The 19,896-nt window shown below is 32.8% G+C and overlaps 1 protein-coding gene across 7 annotated transcripts in view; it reads right to left on the reverse strand.

Annotated features, from left to right (window-relative positions):
• The window catches only part of LOC132729949 (tudor domain-containing protein 7-like), a 44,547-nt gene extending 25,391 nt beyond the window's left edge, over window positions 1-19,156 (reverse strand). For 3 of the 7 annotated variants that reach the window (XM_060715785.1, XM_060715784.1, XM_060715789.1), the window contains exons 1-11: window positions 18,977-19,156; window positions 16,917-17,016; window positions 16,068-16,173; window positions 15,218-15,311; window positions 14,538-14,680; window positions 11,628-11,742; window positions 10,383-10,530; window positions 9,683-9,823; window positions 8,878-8,961; window positions 7,170-7,205; window positions 4,770-4,808 (exon numbers count right to left, since the gene is read on the reverse strand). In XM_060715785.1, coding sequence (XP_060571768.1) covers window positions 4,770-4,808; window positions 7,170-7,205; window positions 8,878-8,961; window positions 9,683-9,823; window positions 10,383-10,530; window positions 11,628-11,742; window positions 14,538-14,680; window positions 15,218-15,311; window positions 16,068-16,173; window positions 16,917-17,007 — 997 coding nt within the window. In that variant the 5' untranslated portion in view covers window positions 17,008-17,016; window positions 18,977-19,156. Of the gene's footprint in view, window positions 1-4,769; window positions 4,809-7,169; window positions 7,206-8,877; window positions 8,962-9,682; window positions 9,824-10,382; window positions 10,531-11,627; window positions 11,743-14,537; window positions 14,681-15,217; window positions 15,312-16,067; window positions 16,174-16,916; window positions 17,017-18,976 lie in introns of those variants that run through there. The other 4 variants (XM_060715787.1, XM_060715790.1, XM_060715786.1 and 1 more) reach the window with 3 other exon arrangements.
• Between the last annotated feature and the right edge of the window lie 740 nt (window positions 19,157-19,896).

Genomic DNA, 19,896 nt, shown 5'->3' on the forward strand with positions numbered 1-19,896 from the left:
TTAAAAATGAGTACAGAAACTTTTTTAAAACTGCAATCATGTTTAAAAAAAAAAGTAAATAAAACTTGTGCAAAAACACCACCTGTTATTTTGAAAGCACTTTTGCAAAAAAGCATACAACATTTCTTGGCATGTTAGATTTAATTAAAAATCTTCCTCTCACAATGGTAACCTTAAAACACTGTACATAAATATGTGGTTTATTACATGAACAATAAAAACTTAATGCAAATAAGTAACTATTCGATAAAAAAAAATCAGAATCTGACTGAACATATGATTGGATAGTGAGAAAAAATGATGTCATATTCACATTACTAGGACTTGGACTATGAACCTATTAAGTTAGGTCAATTTTGAGGGAATAATATTATTACAGAACTTATTTTTTACAGAACCCATTGCTAGAAAAAACTAGAAATGTGTCTATAGGACACGGATGCACCCACACGCCACTGTTCTATCAATCTTATGACTCTAGGTCAAATATTTTTTGGACTACATGTGCCACAAGTTGAAAACTAAAAATCAACAAAGGGCCATAATTCTGTTAAATTTGGTCCCAGCAAAAATTCCTCCCTTTACTACCATCTACACATTAAGGTTATACATCCCTGGAAGTTTAAGCAAAATCTGCCATCCGGTTTAAGAGGAGTTGTGTTCACAAAATTTCTACATAGTATACAGTGAAAAAATCAACAAAGGGCCATAATTCTGGTAAATTTGGTCGCAGCGAAAATTCCTTCCTTTACTACCATCTTCATATTAAGGTTGTTCATCCCTGGAAGTTTAAGCAAAATCTGCCATCCGGTTTAAGAGGAGTTGCGTTCACAAAATTTCTACATAGTATATAGTGAAAAAATCAACAAAGGGCCATAATTCTGTTAAATTTTGTCGCAGCGAAAATTCCTTCCTTTACTACCATCTACACATTAAGGTTGTTCATCCCTGGAAGTTTAAGCAAAATCTGCAATCCGGTTTAAGAGGAGTTGCGTTCACAAGATTTCGGGATGTACATACGTACGGACGGACAGACAGACAAGTGCAACGCTATATGCTCCCACTTTGTGGGGGCATAAAAATCTATAATTCTTGATTCCATTGCTAAAAATTAGAAAATAAAATCTATAATTCTTTATTCCATTGCTAGAAATTAGAAAATAAAATCTATAATTTTTTAATCAATAATTGCCAGAAAATAAAACAATTATGATGACTGTATATATCTACAAGAAGTTATCTACAATAAATGTACTAAACATAAAACGAAAGCTGTAGAGAAATGACGTCTAAACATATAGCAGCAGGACTAAATAATATAACTAAGCTAGTGTAACATTATACAATAAAAGCTGCATGATTAAAACCCTTAACTTGCTGGAACTTACAAGTGACACTTGCAACAGTATAGATACAGTCAGGACAACCACCAGCACATTTGTGCAGTCTCACCAGGCTTTATACTGGTATCTGACTAACTTTAACTTTTCATCTGGACATTCCCAAAAGTTGATAATGGACAGTTCTGGATAGTTCCATTTGAAAAATTCATCAGGTTAAGGGATTATACTTAAAGCTTTCTATACTTCAGAGCCTTCAATAGTAGTAAATATGTTTTCAATTTGCAAAACTATAATAAATGTTCAGCTTCATAGTTATATGAAAGTATCAGTCGTCCAATGTCCATGCAATACCTTGCTCTAATATAATAGAAATATCATTCTTATAAAGGAACTTGCACGATTTGTCATAGCATAGATTTTATAGTTCTATTTTTACTGAGTCTAGGAAAGTGAAGTAAGTTCTGCAAGGCTTTTTTCATTCTATAGCAGGTGCTGTTTAAGGGCGGCTTCCCCCCAAAGAAAGGAACATAAAGATGAGGTCAACCTTTCTTTCAGCACAACAATAATCCTAAATAGTTACAACACTTCGAAACTTTCAAGTTAAAATGAGCTTTTGAAATATGTGATGTTGGTGGCAAGAAATAACACAAGATGATCAGAGTATTATACAACAACAATGACTAGCAAATCTTTAATATACTTCATAAATACAAATGCAGAATGACTAAAGAACAGAATTACACTGTTTTCTGTACTAAAACAAAATCATGAATGGAAGTTTGTTGTGTAAAAGCAAAAAAAAAATTTTCTTCCACGGATAATTCCTCAATCATATATTCCTACTGATTTCCATTACCCTTGACAAATTTCCATCTTGCTGAAAGTTTGAGTAGAGTATTGTCTACCCTATCAAAACTACTTATTCCATTAATTTAGCATGAATTTGTCTAGGGTAAAAAAAATCTTTTGAAATATATCAATTGGACATTGTCTGGAAAAGAATTGACCAGGTCTAAAAGCAAGTATGAAAAGCAGACTATTCTATACAATATAGACTTGTCTATTCCTACTGTTTGATCTACACTTTTCACCCCAAGCTTCTCTTCGTAAGTCAAAAAGAGATTTTTCCTCTTTTAATCTGTAATGTAATGTAGTATTCAGGCCAAAACATCATTAAGGATGCTAAGCTGAGCTTCTTAAGCCGATTTGGTAGACATGACTCTAGACTTGCCACTTCAGAGACAGCTATGAGTTACAAGGAATTCTGGGAAACAGTCCCTAGCTCTTATTGAAAAGACCCTTTGGTTCTTTTACATGCCCGGTGTATAGCACTGATACATGCGAGGATTACCTGCATTTCTTACCAGTACACCTCTTAATAGGTGGGAAACAACTGAAAGTGTCCCTGAAAAATCCAAGAGGGTGTTACCCAGGATCGAACCCAGAACTTCGGTCTAACCAGCCAGTGGTCTAACCTAACTAACCCACTGAGCTATCAAGCAAAACCATTCATCATTTTTGGGGGAAATTTCAAAATATGAAGCAAATGAATAGAAAACAGTGTTGACCACAATCAGATGGTGCAGTTTTGACAGCTAAGCTTGGTCTACATTGGTCCAATAGGTAGAGTCTATTGGCACTGAGCAGCTAACAGTAATTATGACTTAAAGTAACTTCACTTCTGTTCAGTTTGACCAGACTTTTAACTTTATGCTGATAACTACAGAAATTCTAATATTTTAATAAAAAAAAATCCTTTAAAAAAGAGCCACCACTGGGCGGGGCAACACACAACTTTTTCGGCTTTTTCTAAAGTTAAACAAATCAATGATTTAAGTAAATCTTTAAAAAGAAAATTGAAGGAAAAAAAAAAGTTTTTTATTTTTTTATTTTGTCTGTCTAGTCACACTTGTTGTTTTGTCCAAATAGAAATCATTTCCATAAATAAATGACAAATTAATAGTAGAGCTATATATCATTGAACTGTTCAGAAACAAAAGCAAAGCCAGTTCCTTTTTAACAAATTAAGCAAAGTAACATTTCGTGCTTACGCTACGAAAAATGTTGGATAATCATTGATAATAATGTGCTTTTTCCCCCCTCAAATAATTGTAGGTAAGCTTGAAACTGTAAAAAATTTAGATCAAACAGTAGAATAAATGGAGCCTGAAATCATATGACCGTCAGATGACCAGGAGAATAAAATAAAAAGTCAATATTCAATCCATTAAGATCTCTTCTGTATTAAACTCAGTCTTATACATATATTTATACATGGATTTTATAAATTTCTTATTTAACAAGTGTAAAAGTATTTTTACCAGACACACACCAACTATTGTCATATATAAATAAATTTTGTTTTCTTTTTAAATAATGAAGAATACAGCATGCTTTTTTACATTCAATAACATGGAGAGTCATTTGCCAATAGTATCTCTTAACTTAATTTTAAAGATAACATGTAAAGGATTTGTAATGTTTTCCATTAATAAAAACTATTAAATTTTTCTGTGTGAAAATAATTTTAAGTTTTGTTTCTTTTTGTCCTTCGTTTGAAAATCATCTCAGGTCATGTGACTGTTCAGGTCATGTGACAGGTCATGAGACAACATTATATACACATCTAGAAGCTGTCTTTTTTATATTTTTTAATACAAAAGTAAAGCAAGTGAGAGACATAGATATACAAGATGTTACTGTGAAACGACAGCTACCAGTGCTTTTTTTCCATTTAAATTTTGTGATATAAATTGATACCCCATTGTCCTTTCCATAAGGTGCATTATATATCCCCACCAATCTTTAACCCCCCAACCCCCACCAAAAAAGAATTACACTAACTAATCGTAGTTTGACTGTGTTGGAAGCTATAAGCTTAATTGAAACACTTTTGAATCTGTTGCTGGAACCAAACAGTACTAAGCAATGAGTGTAAAGTTTTTTGCTCAGAGAAAAAATGCCTTGCCCCTGATGAGGTTTAAACCTAGCTACCAGTGATCCTTAGGTTACTAGTCTCACACCTCATCTTATAAAAAAAAGTAATAATAACTTTAATTGTAAAGAACAAGATCATTTTTCTACCATGTCAACAATATTTAACATTTACTGGGATGAAACAATTTAAAAATTCATTCTTTTCCTAATATTAATAAAAAGATTTTTTCGATCCCAAAGAGTCAACCCACCATCTATTAAGAATCCCTACATTAACAGATTTTCCAACACCTCAAAGAGCTACCCCACCATTAAATTCTTTGCCCTGTAAAAACAAAGTAAAGAAAAAAAGCACTGACTGCACAAAAAAGAAGACACACATTATAGACTGTGAGAGAAAAACCACTATGTCAAATAAAGCACTGACTGCACGTAAAGTAGACATACACTATAGACTGTGAGAGAAAAACCACTATGTCAAAAACTTACTCATCTCATCTGCCCAGTTTAACACTGGGTTATAACTGCCTGCCAAAGAATTGTATTCAAACACAAGTATCATACACTGATGTTACTAAAATTCCAATTTAATATCGCTAACTACAGTCAAATCTGTGTTAAAAGACAACCTCTGAATAAGGACCAACCTGTAAATAATGACCCATTTGTCAACAAACTCTCATTGATTTAATAGGATAGAGTAACCCTCAAATAAAGAACACTTGTCTGTAAAGTTCATCCAACTAACCCTCAAATAAAGACCACTTGTTAATAAACCTAATGTTTAGTCACTCCTTTATGTGAACTTTGTCCACAGGTTTGACTGTACATAAACAAAAGACTTTCTGTTCAACATTATCTTGAAGTAAGTATATTTAAATCAAGGTATATATAGAAAATATGTTTAGGATACTGTCACCTGTATCATCTCCCATACATACAAACAGCAAGTTAGTGAGGTGGTTTGGTTGAGGAGAAAGCCTTTCAACCTAGGAATTATGGGTTGAGACCTACACAAACAACAAGTTTCACACCAGTACCTTTCAGTTTCAGGACAGAAACTTCGGAGCAGTTAAGCTATGTTATACTTAAAGCTTTCACCAAAATCTAGCTTAAATAATTGTTAACTTCATATATAATTAATTTTCGCTCAACTGTGCAGGAAGCTATAAGCTTACAGACACACTCTTAAATAGGTTCCTGGAACCAACAAGTACTGAGCAATGAGTGTTTAGTTTCTTGCTAAGGGAAACAACTGCTTGACCCTGATGATGTTTAACCCAATGCAGCTAGCTGTCCTTAGACTACTAGTATGAAACGTTCATCACTCTGCCATGTCAGTACATGAAAATACCTGTTTTTACAATCTCAAATGAGTCTCAACTTTAGTTAAAGGTAATAAATTTCAGCTGAACCAGTGTATCATATTTAATTTGAGACCATACAATTACTGATAAACCTGTTTATGTTGTCCATCACTCCATACTTTACAGATTTGACAAATTTTGTTCAATAAATTCTGTTTTGCCAACTAAGACACATGTATATGAACAAATCCATAAGATGTAACCTGTCTTTACAGACAACCTTGCTTTAACAGACCAACTTGCTTTTAAGGCATTTATTTAAAATCTGGTCTTCGTTAACAAGTGTGACTGTATGCGAATACAGTGAAACCTGTGAACAAAGGCTACCCAAAGGAGAAACAAACATGAACTTTACAGACAAGTGGTCTATATTTGGAGGTTTTTATGTTCTATTTAATCAATAAAGAGTTGTCTCAGAGTGGTCTTTATTTAGAGGATGGTCTTTATTTGGAGTTGGTCTTTAACTTTAACACAGGTTTAACTGTATATAGAATACTGTATTATTTCCATATGTATATGTATAAATGATTACACAATGTTAGTTATTCAAGATGTAGACTAAATGTACCATTTAGTTATATAATAATACAGGTTATGATTACATATTTTAATGATATTTTTATCATGATATAATGTAAATAAATAACAATTGATATAAAATATGCATATTAGTAATAAAATTTAATGTCTTAAAGTGGCATGCCTCCAGATTCAAAATGAAAATTTACCTTCACCACACTAAATATCTTAAATGGACTTGCCCATCTTTTAATCTGGACAAAACTATTTATCATTTTTAGGGAAAATATCAAAATATGTACTTAGTGAGTAGGAAGCAGTGCAGACCATGATCAGATGGCACAAATGTGTCGGCTGATCTTGGACTGCACAAGTTGCATGTGGTAGAATCAGTTACCATCAGCAGGGTAAAGCAAAAGTCCATGACATTTAAAATGCACCAATGTGTCAAATATGTTAAATATCCATAACTTTGAAGCAGGGCATACTGCAAAATCATTATTACTCGTGGGGCATAATTTTTTGTGGTTTTCTTGGATAGGCCAATACATGTGGATAGGTCAATCCACCAATTTAAGATTCAACGAAAATGTCCTTTTTGTTTGCTGTAAGATTGTTTTGCATCACATTATTTACATTTCATATTTTGGATTAATAAACAGTCCATGTATTTTTAAAAACCCACAAAAAAATTTTTTTTGTGACAAAACCACGAAATTTCATGCCCACGAAAAATTAAATGAATTCACAGTAATTATTGACCTTGAAAACAAAGTGAATATTTAAATGTTTCTTTTACTCTATATTAACTTAATAATTACTTATGTTTGCATTTTTTGAAGAAAAAAAATTGTTTACCTTTCAACTAATTTAATTGATTATCTTATGATTACTTCTTTTTTAAAGAAAAATAAACAAAGTGTTTACACATCTAGTGGCATGCACCTTTTAATTAAAACCTGATTAATAAAATGATGATAAAATGAATAATATTAAAACATACCTGATTCATTCCAGTCTATTGGTTGTAGAGAAGTGTCTATATATGGAAATAAATGAAATCATACAAAACATTTAATGAGAACAAGAGCACCGCATGTGGGGATAACGCTCATCTGTTAAGGGCAACCACTATCAATAACCAAATATTCCAAGTTAAAAAGGGGTTCACAATTACCTCCCTTTGGTTTCCAGTGGTCATGTTAACAAATAGGCTGACAAGACAATTTATGCTTTTTGAGAAAATTCAATTCAGATGTGGGATTTTCTTGCACATGTTTACAAAAGGTGCGCAATCTTTGGAATAGTGTGAATCAAGCAATAGACATTGCATAATTTCAAAAATATAGCTTTCAGAATAATGCCCCCTTTGACTAACAACTGCGCCATGATAGCATGTATTCTAAGTTACATGTTGATAACTTTTAAAATGTTTGAATAATGGGCTACATAAAATTTTTTGCACAAGGACAATTACAATAACCCAACAATCATAACAGCTTCGCTTTTTCTTTGAAACAGACAAGCTAAAAAATGACATGTGACTGCATTAATGTGATAAAATGAAAAACAATATTCACTGACACCCCATCCCACTCCTTGGAATATAAATAAATGAATTCATGTTTAATGAACAACTGATGTATATGATATTCATTGATAATGGAAAAGCTGTTAAATAGAAAAATGGGTTTCTATGACAATGAAGAAAATCTTCCATGACTATTAGAAAATCTGGTAAATTTTCTAATTCATATTGAACTTGAACATATAAATTTCCTTACTGTACAATTGACAACTGATGTAAAACTAATACAACTGTCAAATGAAGTAAAAACATAATCAACGTAAATAAAGCCTTTGATATTGCTCGCAGCAGAAGTGACAGGCTCATGCAATCAGCAGGTCAGGCCAGCATGCCTTTTGCATTCTATGTATTCTATAAATAACTGGCTAATAATGTAAATATTTCAGGACATTTTTGTAAGGTGACTAAGGTCTTGAGGACACCTATAGCAAAGTGACTAAAGACTTGTTGCTAAGTGACTCAGGCCACTGTTAGCTAAGTGACTCAATACTTGGAAAAACCTTAAGACAAGTTTCTAAGGACTTGAGGACATCTTTAGCAAAGTGACTAGGGGCTTGAGGACAGCATTTAGCAACTTGACTGAGGACTTCATGACATCTTTAGCTAAGTGTCTATGGACTTGAGGGCACCTTTGGGTAAGTGACCAAGGATTTGAGGACACTGTTTTGAAAAGTGACTAAGGACTTGAGGACACCTTAAGACAAGTAACTATCCACTAAAATTTTGAGGTAACTTGACTTTAACCGCTTCCCAGAGACTAATGTTATGTTTTGTGAAAAAATTATCCAGCATACACAAAAGGGAAGTTCCTACTCAGGTATCTGTAATAATGTATACTGGGCAACAACAATGTGTTTCTCAACCAGTAAAAGCAAGGAAATCTCCTTATGACTGTAACAGTATAAGTAAGACCCAAGCCAAGACTAATTTAGAAAAAGTTAGCCTATAAATATTGGAATCTTTAAAGTCAAAATTAAAATGATATCAAATTCAAAGCAGGGCTAGGCCATTGCACACATTTAGCATGAGCTTAGCTAAAAAAACTTATAAACACTTATTCATGCTAAGCACATTCTGTTTATTAAAGTATCTATAAAGATAAGGAGGCTTATTAAAAAAATACCTTGTTGTTTTTGATGAAGATTCAGATGTAATACAGCATTCTTTGCAGCCGCAGCTTCTGCCTCTGCAGCCGACCTATAAATATCTGAAATGTATAAGTTTATGCAAGTTTAGAAACCAAAAACACCCCTCAACTCTTAGCGCAAAGTTTAAATATTTAGACTGTGTTAAATACAGTAAAAATCTCAACAGAAACAAATAATGACTAGTTATTTTGTACTTCAGGTCTTATGACGGTTAATTGACTCCACACTCTGTTTATTCTACTGTTTGATTTATATATTTTTTGTTTGTTTCAAGTTTGCCTACAATTATTTGAGGTGGTGAAGAACAACTTATAATCATTCAAGTGTAGAACCCACTCTCCTAGCCTGTAACACATAGACATAGAACTTTTAAAATCTTTTTTTACATTAAAGTGAAAAAGCGTGTTGATTTGTGCTATAGGAAATTAGCCGAATAGGGAAAGACATGTCTTTCAATGAAGCGCTACCTCCAAGCGCTGATTTGGGTCTATATATGTCAAATAAGGGGAAACAGACAACATGTTAAAACATAATTTCTAAATATCTAGAGAATAGTAACATATATTAGCAGCATATAAAATATCCAATGAAAGATGAGGTCCGTTTATGATAAACTATTATAAATCATGTCACAAATACTGTATTTACTGGCTTATAAGACAGATCCCTAATAAGACAAGGGTCCAAATTTTGACACAAAAATGGCAATTTTTGCTTACACCCTCTTATAAGACAGGAAGAAATTTTTTCTTAAGTAAAAAAATAGTAATGGCTTTCTACCTTCACTCCCGTATGTTTCTTTGTTGATCTTTACCAGACTCACATAGCCCCCTGCGGCAGGCGTTGTGTAAAACTCCAATGTTTCATTCATTTCTTGGAAATAGTTCATAAGTACCTTCATATAGTCTCCACCTTCCAACACTAAAATATACAAGTAATGTCCAAATACAATCGTGCTTGGAAATAACTAATTTTCAATTATTTTTACATAATTGCCACCTTATGACACTTAAATATACAAGAAATTTTCAAATGTTATTGTGTTTAGAAATAATTTTCAAACATCTTCACATATATTGATTGCACTGTCAGACACTAAATATTCAACTGTATTTGACATTTTGCCTATTTTGTGTTTGATATTTTACCTATGTCAAACACTGTGTCTTTGTCAAACACTGTGCATATGTCAAATATTTTGCCTATATCAAACATTGTGTCAATGTTTTTCTAGCTATTAATATCTCAGAACTGTCATACTTTATTGACACATTCAGCAACGTTACCTATACTGATGGCTTATTAACTTTAGATTTTCATCCCGATATACCCAAATGTGATAATAGACAGTTCTAAAACTAGAATCTGGACAAGTCCATGTAAGAAATTCAGCAGTTTAAGGGTTAATCTAGTTACAGGTACATTAACTCTATACAAAGAAATGGACAAGATTCCAATTTTTTCTGAAAATTATAATTACTAGCTGCAGGTGGAAGCTTCGACTGTTGTGGGCGTCGTATGGGAGTAGATTGATGCTGTTGTTGTTGTTGTTGGGGTGGAGAGGCTCCTCCGATCCTTTTCCGGAACCGTGGTGGAACCTCAAATCTTGATGCCTGCTGTCCTGGTCTCTGGGATAGAAAGTTTTGATTGTGTGTAATTTGTTGTTCTTGTTTTTTTTCATGTTGTATTTAACAAATTTTAGTCATATATATCAGCACCAACTAACTTGCTGGCCACATGGGTTCAAATCCCTGCCAAGGGCAAGCTGTTGTTTCAGTGAGCAAGAAACTTTACACTCATTGCTTAATACTGGTTGGTTCCAGGAAGGGATTCAAGAGTATTTCGATAATATTATAGCTTCCAACACAATCAAACTAAAATAAATTTGTATAATCTATAACTGGCTTTCCTTGATAACTAGCAAGTAATTACCAATTTCTCTGCAAGTGACTAATTACTAATTCCACGATTACTAAATCTGCAGCTGCAGTGAGAGACTCCATGCCTGAGATCAACTGTCAAAGAAAAATTTCCACCTCATATGAGGGTCCCCTGAATTGCCTACCTAATGCTCTCCCTACTGAGCTAAACCAGTGGACCAATAGCAGGCAGAACTCATTCATTCCATTTGGGTTTTAGATTGTAAAAATAGCTTGCTTTAAAGTTAAATTTGTGATATTAAAAATTTTGTCAAGGAGAAAATAAAATTTGTTTTGTACTTAATACTACTCTTGCTCTCTATTAGGGCAAAAAGAAAAGATTTCAGGTAAAGTTATGTTTAGCTTTGCCCATGCTATATACATGCAACTACATATCTGTAGATATATATCAATTGATTGTTACAAATTTTTTAATAGAACTGTTGTGAAATATTTAATAGGATTTTTCTAATCCTTTTGGAAACTGGTACAAATGATTCCTAATTGGAACTTTTTAAGCCAGGAAATTTAGTTTTTAGATTCTTCACAAATTCAAATCATGTAAATTTTACAAAATAAAGTAGAACCATGCCTTTTACAATTTTTAATAGAAATGATTTTTTTTCTTCATATTTCAATTTGCCCATAAAGAAATTAATCTGTTGATAAAGAGTAACTGGAAAGTTTTTTCTTGTACATTAAAAAATCATATTCTTTGCGTAGTAAAGGAAGAAAAAAAAACACACAAAAAAATTTACTCTGAAAGAAAAAGTTCAATAGAAGTAAGGATAAAAGTTTCATCTTACATTGATGATTCTATCATTGTTGGCCTCTGACATTGCTTTATTGAACATGGGGTTAGCACCCACTCTGATAGTTCTGTTACCACTACCCACAGATATTGTTACCGGAGTCAGAGACCTGAAAAACATCAAATTTTCATCCATTTAGCTGGGTCGGCAAAATCAATTGTCCGTATTGCCCCAGGTTGTCCCACAGTCTTTACGGACAAGTGAAAATTTTCCTGAATTTACTGTATAAATTTATCATATGGACAAGTAAAAACATGTTTTAGATATAAAGGACACGTAAATCAAAATCATATTTTGCCGACCCTGATTTAGATTCTAAAAAAATACTTTGAAAAGCAATTATAATCACTTGATGTTACCTTTAATTTTATAAGGCAAATATATATTAAATCAGTTCTATAACAAGAGCACCGCTAGACGGAGCATTATATGCCCGAAAGTACTCTTTCTTTTAGTGAGGAAGACATTGGAATTAAATACAGTATTACCTCCTTCAAAAAGCAATCCTCCTTTATAGCTGAAGAACATTCATGTATATATGCAGTTGCTGTTTTCAAAGCACCACCATCAAGTTGTTATCTTGTAAGTAAAAATGCTAAAACGGATGGACACCAAGACGTCAGGGGTATAAAGCTGTTAATCCTATAAAATTTTACAGCTGTAGTTCGATTAATACTTGATTTATTGAGCGAAAACTGTTTCCAGTTTAAAGGTGATAGTAATCCCTTGATCTTTGACCTTGTGACCCCAAAATCAATAGCGGTCTTCTACCCAATATGAACAATCATCCTATGAAGTTTGAATACTGTGGGCCAAATGGAACTTAGGTTATGCTCCGGAAACCATTTTCAGTATTAAGCTAATAGTGACCTTGACCTTTGGCCTTGTGACCCCAAAATCAATAGGGGTCTTCTACCCAATATGGACAATCATCCTATGAAGTTTGAAAACTGTGGGTCAAATGGAACTTAAGTTATGCTTCGGAAACCATTTTACGTATTTAGCTAATAGTGACCTTGACCTTTAACCTTGTGACCCTAAAATCAATAGGGGTCTTCTACCCAATATGGACAATCATCCTATGAAGTTTGAATACTGTGGGCCAAATGGAACTTAAGTTATGCTCCGGAAACCATTTTCAGTATTAAGCTAATAGTGACCTTGACCTTTGACCTTGTGACCCCAAAATCAATAGGGGTCTTCTACCCAATATGGACAATCATCCTATGAAGTTTGAATACTGTGGGCCAAATGGAACTTAAGTTATGGTCCGGAAACCATTTTCAGTATTAAGCTAATAGTGACCTTGACCTTTGACCTTGTGACCCCAAAATCAATAGGGGTCTTCTACCCAATATGGACAATCATCCTATGAAGTTTGAATACTGTGGGCCAAATGGAACTTAAGTTATGCTCCGGAAACCATTTTCAGTTTTAAGGTAATAGTGACCTTGACCTTTGACCTTGTGACCCCAAAATCAATAGGGGTCTTCTACCAAATATGGACAATCATCCTATGAAGTTTAAATACTGTGGGCCAAATGGAACTTAAGTTATGCTCCGGAAACCAAATTGCTAACGAAAGGGCGGACATCTGGCCGAAATTGAATAAGGGGCCATTTCTATTGTTATTTTCTATTGTTTAACAGAGGGCCAATGGCCCCTACTCTATTGTTACGGAATGAACTCTATTGTTCTCTTTTGTTCTGTTTACAGTTAGATGGCCCCCTATCCCTTTTCGGTAGTGCGGACGGACGGACGGACAGACGGACGCCAGGGGGTATAACATAATATGCCCGAAATTCTTTCGGGCATATAAAAACAAACAATTTTCTTTAGCTTTAGACGTTTCATCCTTTTCAGAAAAAATTGATGTTTATATAATAACAAAAAATGCAATGTCCTTTTTAAACATATTGCAATAATATTTTTTTAACAATACTATGACAAGCATTCTATTTGTCATAAAATAATTCAAGTAAATGAAACTTTACATATGTAGTTTTAACAAACTAACATATAGCAAGAAATTACCATTAATTTGTGACCTAATACTTGGCAAGGATTCTATTTGTCATTAATAATTAAGGTAATTAAAACTTTAGTTAACTGAAACAAACTATTACAAGAAATTACAATTAATTTGTGACTAAAAACTTGGCAAGGATTCTATTTGTCATAAAAATAATTCAGGTAAATGAAACTTTACACTTGTAACTTAAACAAACCATTACAAGAACTTACAATTAATTTGTAAATACTGGTAAGTACTTGGGCAACGTTCCTGTGTGCCTGCAGGTATAGTACATTACAGACGATAACCAGGTTCGAACCTAGTACCCGGTACCAGTCTATCCAATCCAGTAAAAGATAATACAATAACGTATAAAATCAAAATAGTTTTCCAAAGATATATATAAGATCGCCATCTTAGTGCAGTAACATATTAACTCCTATTTAATTATATTATGAGTTAATCTGTTATTGCACTAAGGAAACAATATATGACGTTTCAGCTGAATTGATAAAGTTGCACAAAAAATGTAAACTAAGAATAAGTCACAACATGATGTAATTGGCAAGGGAAGTAAGCAACTTTTTTCCTAGAAAAAGTCAATAGCATTAGTGGATTCCCTTTTTTAGTAATGTTGGAATCGAAAGAATACTGGATTGAGCAGTGTTTATCAGGCATTTAACACAGGTTTGTCATTTTGATATGAAAAAATAAATAACTCTGACCTTCGTGGTAAATTCCTATGCATCAAAACTCCAGAGTTAAATAGCGGATCAACACAGCTTAGACCAATATCATTTCTTTACTAACCGATATCATTTCTTTACTAACCAATATTATTTTTTTAACTAACCAATATTATTTCTTAACTATATAATGCAAGAACCTACTGCTGAAATGGTGGTGAAACAAAGCTTGGTAAAGTTGTTCGTGGCATGTGATGAATAGGTGTTCTAGGTGGTCTGTACTGACTTGAGCCCCGTGGGGGTAGAAATCGTGACCCGCCCCCACCTCTTGGCCTCCGCACTGGTTTCTGAAGACATGAGAAAAAACACTTTATGAAAATATGGTATCAGATCAATATTCTTATTTAGAAGTTCTATATATAGATTATGAATATTAAAACTAAGTCAGCCAAGAGCAAGGAGCCTGTGCAGACTGGAAGGCTTATCAGTTTTGGCTCCAGCAGGATGAAATTTATTGTTTATGACAAATAAAGACCAAGTGTCAAAATGGTAACAAAACATTTAAAACATTAAAACTTTGAACCCTTTTAAGAGTGAAAAACCAGATTTGTTTGAAATTATTTTTTGTTCAACAGGATTGCAGTATTTCAAATGAATCGTAACACATTCACTATGATAAATCGGCAAATTATTAATCAGTCTTATAAATCAACTGTTTACAGAAATAATTTAAAACGCTAAGCTGGTTAAAATTTGTAAGTATGTCTTTACAAAATTAAATTGGCTATGCCGCACCTGACCAATTTCATTTTGTAAATATGTGCTAATAAACTTTAACCTATACTTAATTTGGCATAAATAAATTATCAAAATAAAAAGCTTACATTAACTCTTTTGCTCCTCTGTTTACTAACGAGGGCCTGGATGTGTGAAGTGGACTTATCTGCCACGGCTTTTATCATAATATCTCCACCACGTCTGTAAATATATAATTTTAATAAAAAATATATTCATCTAAGATATACATTCATGCTTAACTAAAACTACATGTTGTTTTTTTTCTCTCCAAAAACAATTTACACATTATAAATGAGTAATGTGGCCAATTATTTTATTTTTGTTAGGTTTTATGTCGCACCAACACAGTATAGGTAGTATTGGTAAAATAGCTAAAAATAGATTATTTTCTGGCATAATAGGGGTGTTAAAAGTTATTTCATTATCATTTAACTAACACATTTATCATTTATTCTTACATGACCCACATTTTTCCGTATTGAACATAGAAGGAACAAAAGTGTGTGCTATCAATTCTGCTATAAAATCACTGTTGACGGTCTGTATTAGACATGTAACCATTATATACATGTGACGTAACCACTAAAAATGTGGCCCACTGAGAACAAGCATGGTAACAAATCAGGCTCAATTTAGCTTGATATCAGATACAGCAGCATTTATTTGTTGATGTTGTGTTAGAATCGAAATAATTTATCCCAATCAGTGATTTTAGCGCCTGATAAAATCATCGTTTGTTGTAGCCCTCGGGACTAAATCACTGTTTGGGATAAATTATTTCTTAGACTAACACTACTAGTATAAGCAAAAAAAACACATTGAAAACACACCTTTTTAGGTGAGCTGAATGGGACCAACTTGATAATAAGACCACTTCTTACTGGTTCCAAATGTGGTCTTATTAGTTAGACTGAACTATACAAATACAGTACATACCTGTCAATTCTGGCAACATCTGGCATTGACAGAATGAACTTCTCAAATGATGGGAACCCCATCTTCAGATATGGTATGTTTTCTCCAACTATTTCTTTGTACTCCTCTATAAAAGTAAAGAAAAAGGGATAAAAATATTTAACTATATAAACTTTATACATATTCAAATGAAGGAAATCAAATATAATAAGAAATTCAATTTAATTTTTTTTAGATATATCAAAATTCAAGAAACTTACATACAGGTATTACAAAGGTGCTTGCAATGCAGCAGTGGATGTAAATGAGTCAAAGTTAGTTAAGAAAATGATTTTCAATAGGAAATTTGAACCTTTAACAGGTTTAAACCACACTTCCAGAATCGAAAGGCAGACTGTTAAACCACTAGGCTACTACTACTTGAAGCTGCATGCCTCTAATGAGCCAAAATATTTCCAGAAAATCAAACTTGAGAAAAAAGTACATGTAATAAAAATTGAAAGAAAAGTAAAATTATTCAAGATTCAAGTAATAATTTACATATTATGTGTGATTAGGGACTGATTTTGCAGTGTTTATAACCATAACTCTACTGCATGACTTACACAGTAAGGGCTACTTTTGCATATTTTTTCCTCCTTTTTGGTAAATTTCCTTGATTGTAAGTGCTGATTGCAATGCATCAATTACTTTTAATCTGTTCACTTCACAAAACTTAACTTTTAAACACAATTTCAAAATTTTCATGAAATTAGCATGAATCTACTTTAATGTCAGTAGAAACCTAAAAAGAATGACTAAAATCTGTTAATACCACTATAATAAATGTCTTAACGAAAACATAAACTTCTATTTGAACAGTAAACTCACTTTGAAGTCTTGTAGCCAAAACCCCTTCCTTTACACCAATTAAAACACTCCGCAGCAGAGACTTTACTTTCTTGATCTCTTCTTCTTCCATCTTTAACACCTGGAAAAAAAAGATCCCAAAGTAATATTTCTCATAATTGATCATACAATGTACATGTATCTCTTAGCTCACATTAAATTTTGTATACAGTGTTTCCCTCAAGTTTGTATTGGAAAAAGGGGTTAAAATTGGTGTTTAACAATGGTGTTAAAAATTGGTGTTTTTCTTTTAATGTTATTATTTTACCCATTATACAGAGATGATTTATAAAATCTTACATGCCTAATTACAAGTCTTTTCAATTTTTGGGAAATATTAAAGATTAAATCAGAAATTTTCAGCCCCTATTCTATGATAAATACACATAAAACCTTTGTTGTGTGATTGATCATGAAATCTTTTTTACAGTAATTTGCACTGTATCTCTGCTCTGGCATATACCAATGTTATCAGTCCCTTGTAAAAGTGAAGGCATTCAGTACTGGTAAACTGCTTGACAGTCTGCCCAGAAATAATGCATGACTGAAATGCGCTTTGATTTATTTGATGTGATCCGGAGTAAAACCATTAACACCACCACCATTTTAACATCAAATAACATACAATTTTTATTCATGCAATTAATAATTATTCTTTAAATTATTCATGCAATTATTCCAACATTTTTTATTTGTATAGAATGATAAATCACGAGGTTTATGAAACAGATTCTTATATCTTGTAGAATTATGAAGATAGTTTTTATAATTAACATCATAGCGTTTATGAATTTATCTTGCTAAAACATTTCATTTCTTAAGTAATGATATTTGAGACATTGCTAATGCTTAAAGTCATCAGTGTTCGCGTTTACTGAGTAAACATATCAATTTACTCGCTAAAATTGCCAGGGAGGAAAGAAAAAAAAGGACCGTTAAGTCCCTGGGACAAAACTATTTTCCCCTGATAATTGGTTAATTCCCGCTTAAGTTTTTTTGCTCTGATTGAAAACGATTTTCTATTTGCTTTATTAATTTATAAGAACTTGACTTTCACCTCATTTTGATTTCTTCCCTTGTCATTAGCAATGCAGATGCGGCCTCCTTTTGGGCCAACCTACCAATGGCATCCGCAAACATCAACAGTCACAAATTTGATTGTATTATGAAGTTATGCAAATACTGACATTTTTGTAATTGAGGACTTGTCCCATTTGAATTGGGATGTAACAGATCTATTAGCACTGAGTCCCAGGTATTCGGTAATGATATTATCATACAGTTGCATACATAACTAACTAACAATATTGACACCCAACCAAATTGGTGTTCACAGTAAAAGCATAGGATTGACTTTTCTTTCACAGGTGTTCATGAACGGTCATGCCATTGATGTTGTTTTCAATTAACGCTGAAAATAGCTGGGTTATTAAACCAATCCTATTGTGTACTAAGTGGTGATCTACCACCAGACTGTTCCCAGCAGGGTCAGATTGAATCAGTGCAGAGCTTGTCCCAAGTCAAAGTCCCAAATACATGATAGTGGGTACCCCATCAAATTACGCGCTACAGCTTTTTCTTAGATTGACCGACATCTATGTAATATCTTTTTGTAAATTTGGTCGGTCTTACAGTCGAAATATTGAGACTGGATTGAAGGGACCAGGTAAAAAATGGAACTGGTTTGCCCAGCTTAAAAAAATGACTGCATGGCACAAACGGAAAATCTTTACACCTGTGGGTTTTTTTTGTTTTATTTATTTCGTTTTGTTAATCCTACTTGTCTTTCTTTTTTTTTTTACTAAAATGAATTAAACATAAAAATCATGATAGACTGACTTATCATAATCATTTTATACCAATGATAAGTCATTTAGTCAAAGACTATTGCAAAAAGTAAACAGTTGTACAAGAGCATGGTGTTGAATGTATATCTGTGACAAGAGACAATAAAATAATCAGATATATTGAAGATTGCATATTGAACTGTTGAAAATGAAAATAGATTTTTCAGAAAAAAAAAACACCTGAACAAAACTTACAAACGTCCCTTCCCCGTACGAAAAGCTAGTTAACAGTAGGTGGTAGCAAAAGTTTTAAAGCTAGATCAATATAATAATACACAAATTCTTAATTTATATTATAAAATAAAGACAATAAAATCGAATAAAGATTGTTTTTGCTTCCTCTGAGAAGTAGAAAGTACGAATGCAGCCTCTTTTCGAACGACTTCGGATTTTATCGTAAATGTGACATCCGAATATCCAACATGGAAGACGACAATCAAGCTATCGAGCAAAGTTGTATCGACCACAAAAACGGTGCAGTGTGTAAAAATTCTATTTATACTTTTTTTATGAACGGTGTATATATATGTTTTGTCGTCGTGACATGAGCTTTTTTAATGAAACTGAAAGTATGAGCTTTTTTAATGAAACTGAAAGTAAGATACCGCCCAATTAAGGTAAAAATATATTTTATGTACATGTTGATAGATAAATAGATTGTAATACAGTCGATCTAATATGCAATATTTTTTTTGTTTTTGTTTATTGTTGTTTTTCTTTGGGGGTGGGGGTGTGGGGCTATAAAACACTTATGTTATTTTTTTATTTTGGAGGGGGGGGGAGAGATGGAAGGGTGTGGGGGTCCTTCTACACTGTTCTAAACACTGCTAAGGACTACTAGGGAGGCACGACTTCAAGGGACCTTAAAATACCTCCTACCGCACTCGTATGACTTATTTCAGTATATTTAGAGATTAAAAATATATTATTTTAAGAAAAAATATGATTTGGGTGATAGAATTTATGCTTTCTATGAGTTGCAGGACTGCTAATGTCGGCTTAGAGGCACAAAGGACTGCTAGGAAGGTACATAGGACCTTAAAATATTTCCTAGGGCATTCTTATGACTAATTTCAGTATGTGTAGAGGTAAAAAATATATTATTTTAAGAAAAA

The sequence above is a fragment of the Ruditapes philippinarum genome, unplaced genomic scaffold, assembly GCF_026571515.1.
Source record: "Ruditapes philippinarum isolate M1 unplaced genomic scaffold, ASM2657151v2 ctg5778_1_1_1_1, whole genome shotgun sequence".
NCBI classification, from domain to species: Eukaryota; Metazoa; Mollusca; class Bivalvia; order Venerida; family Veneridae; genus Ruditapes; species Ruditapes philippinarum.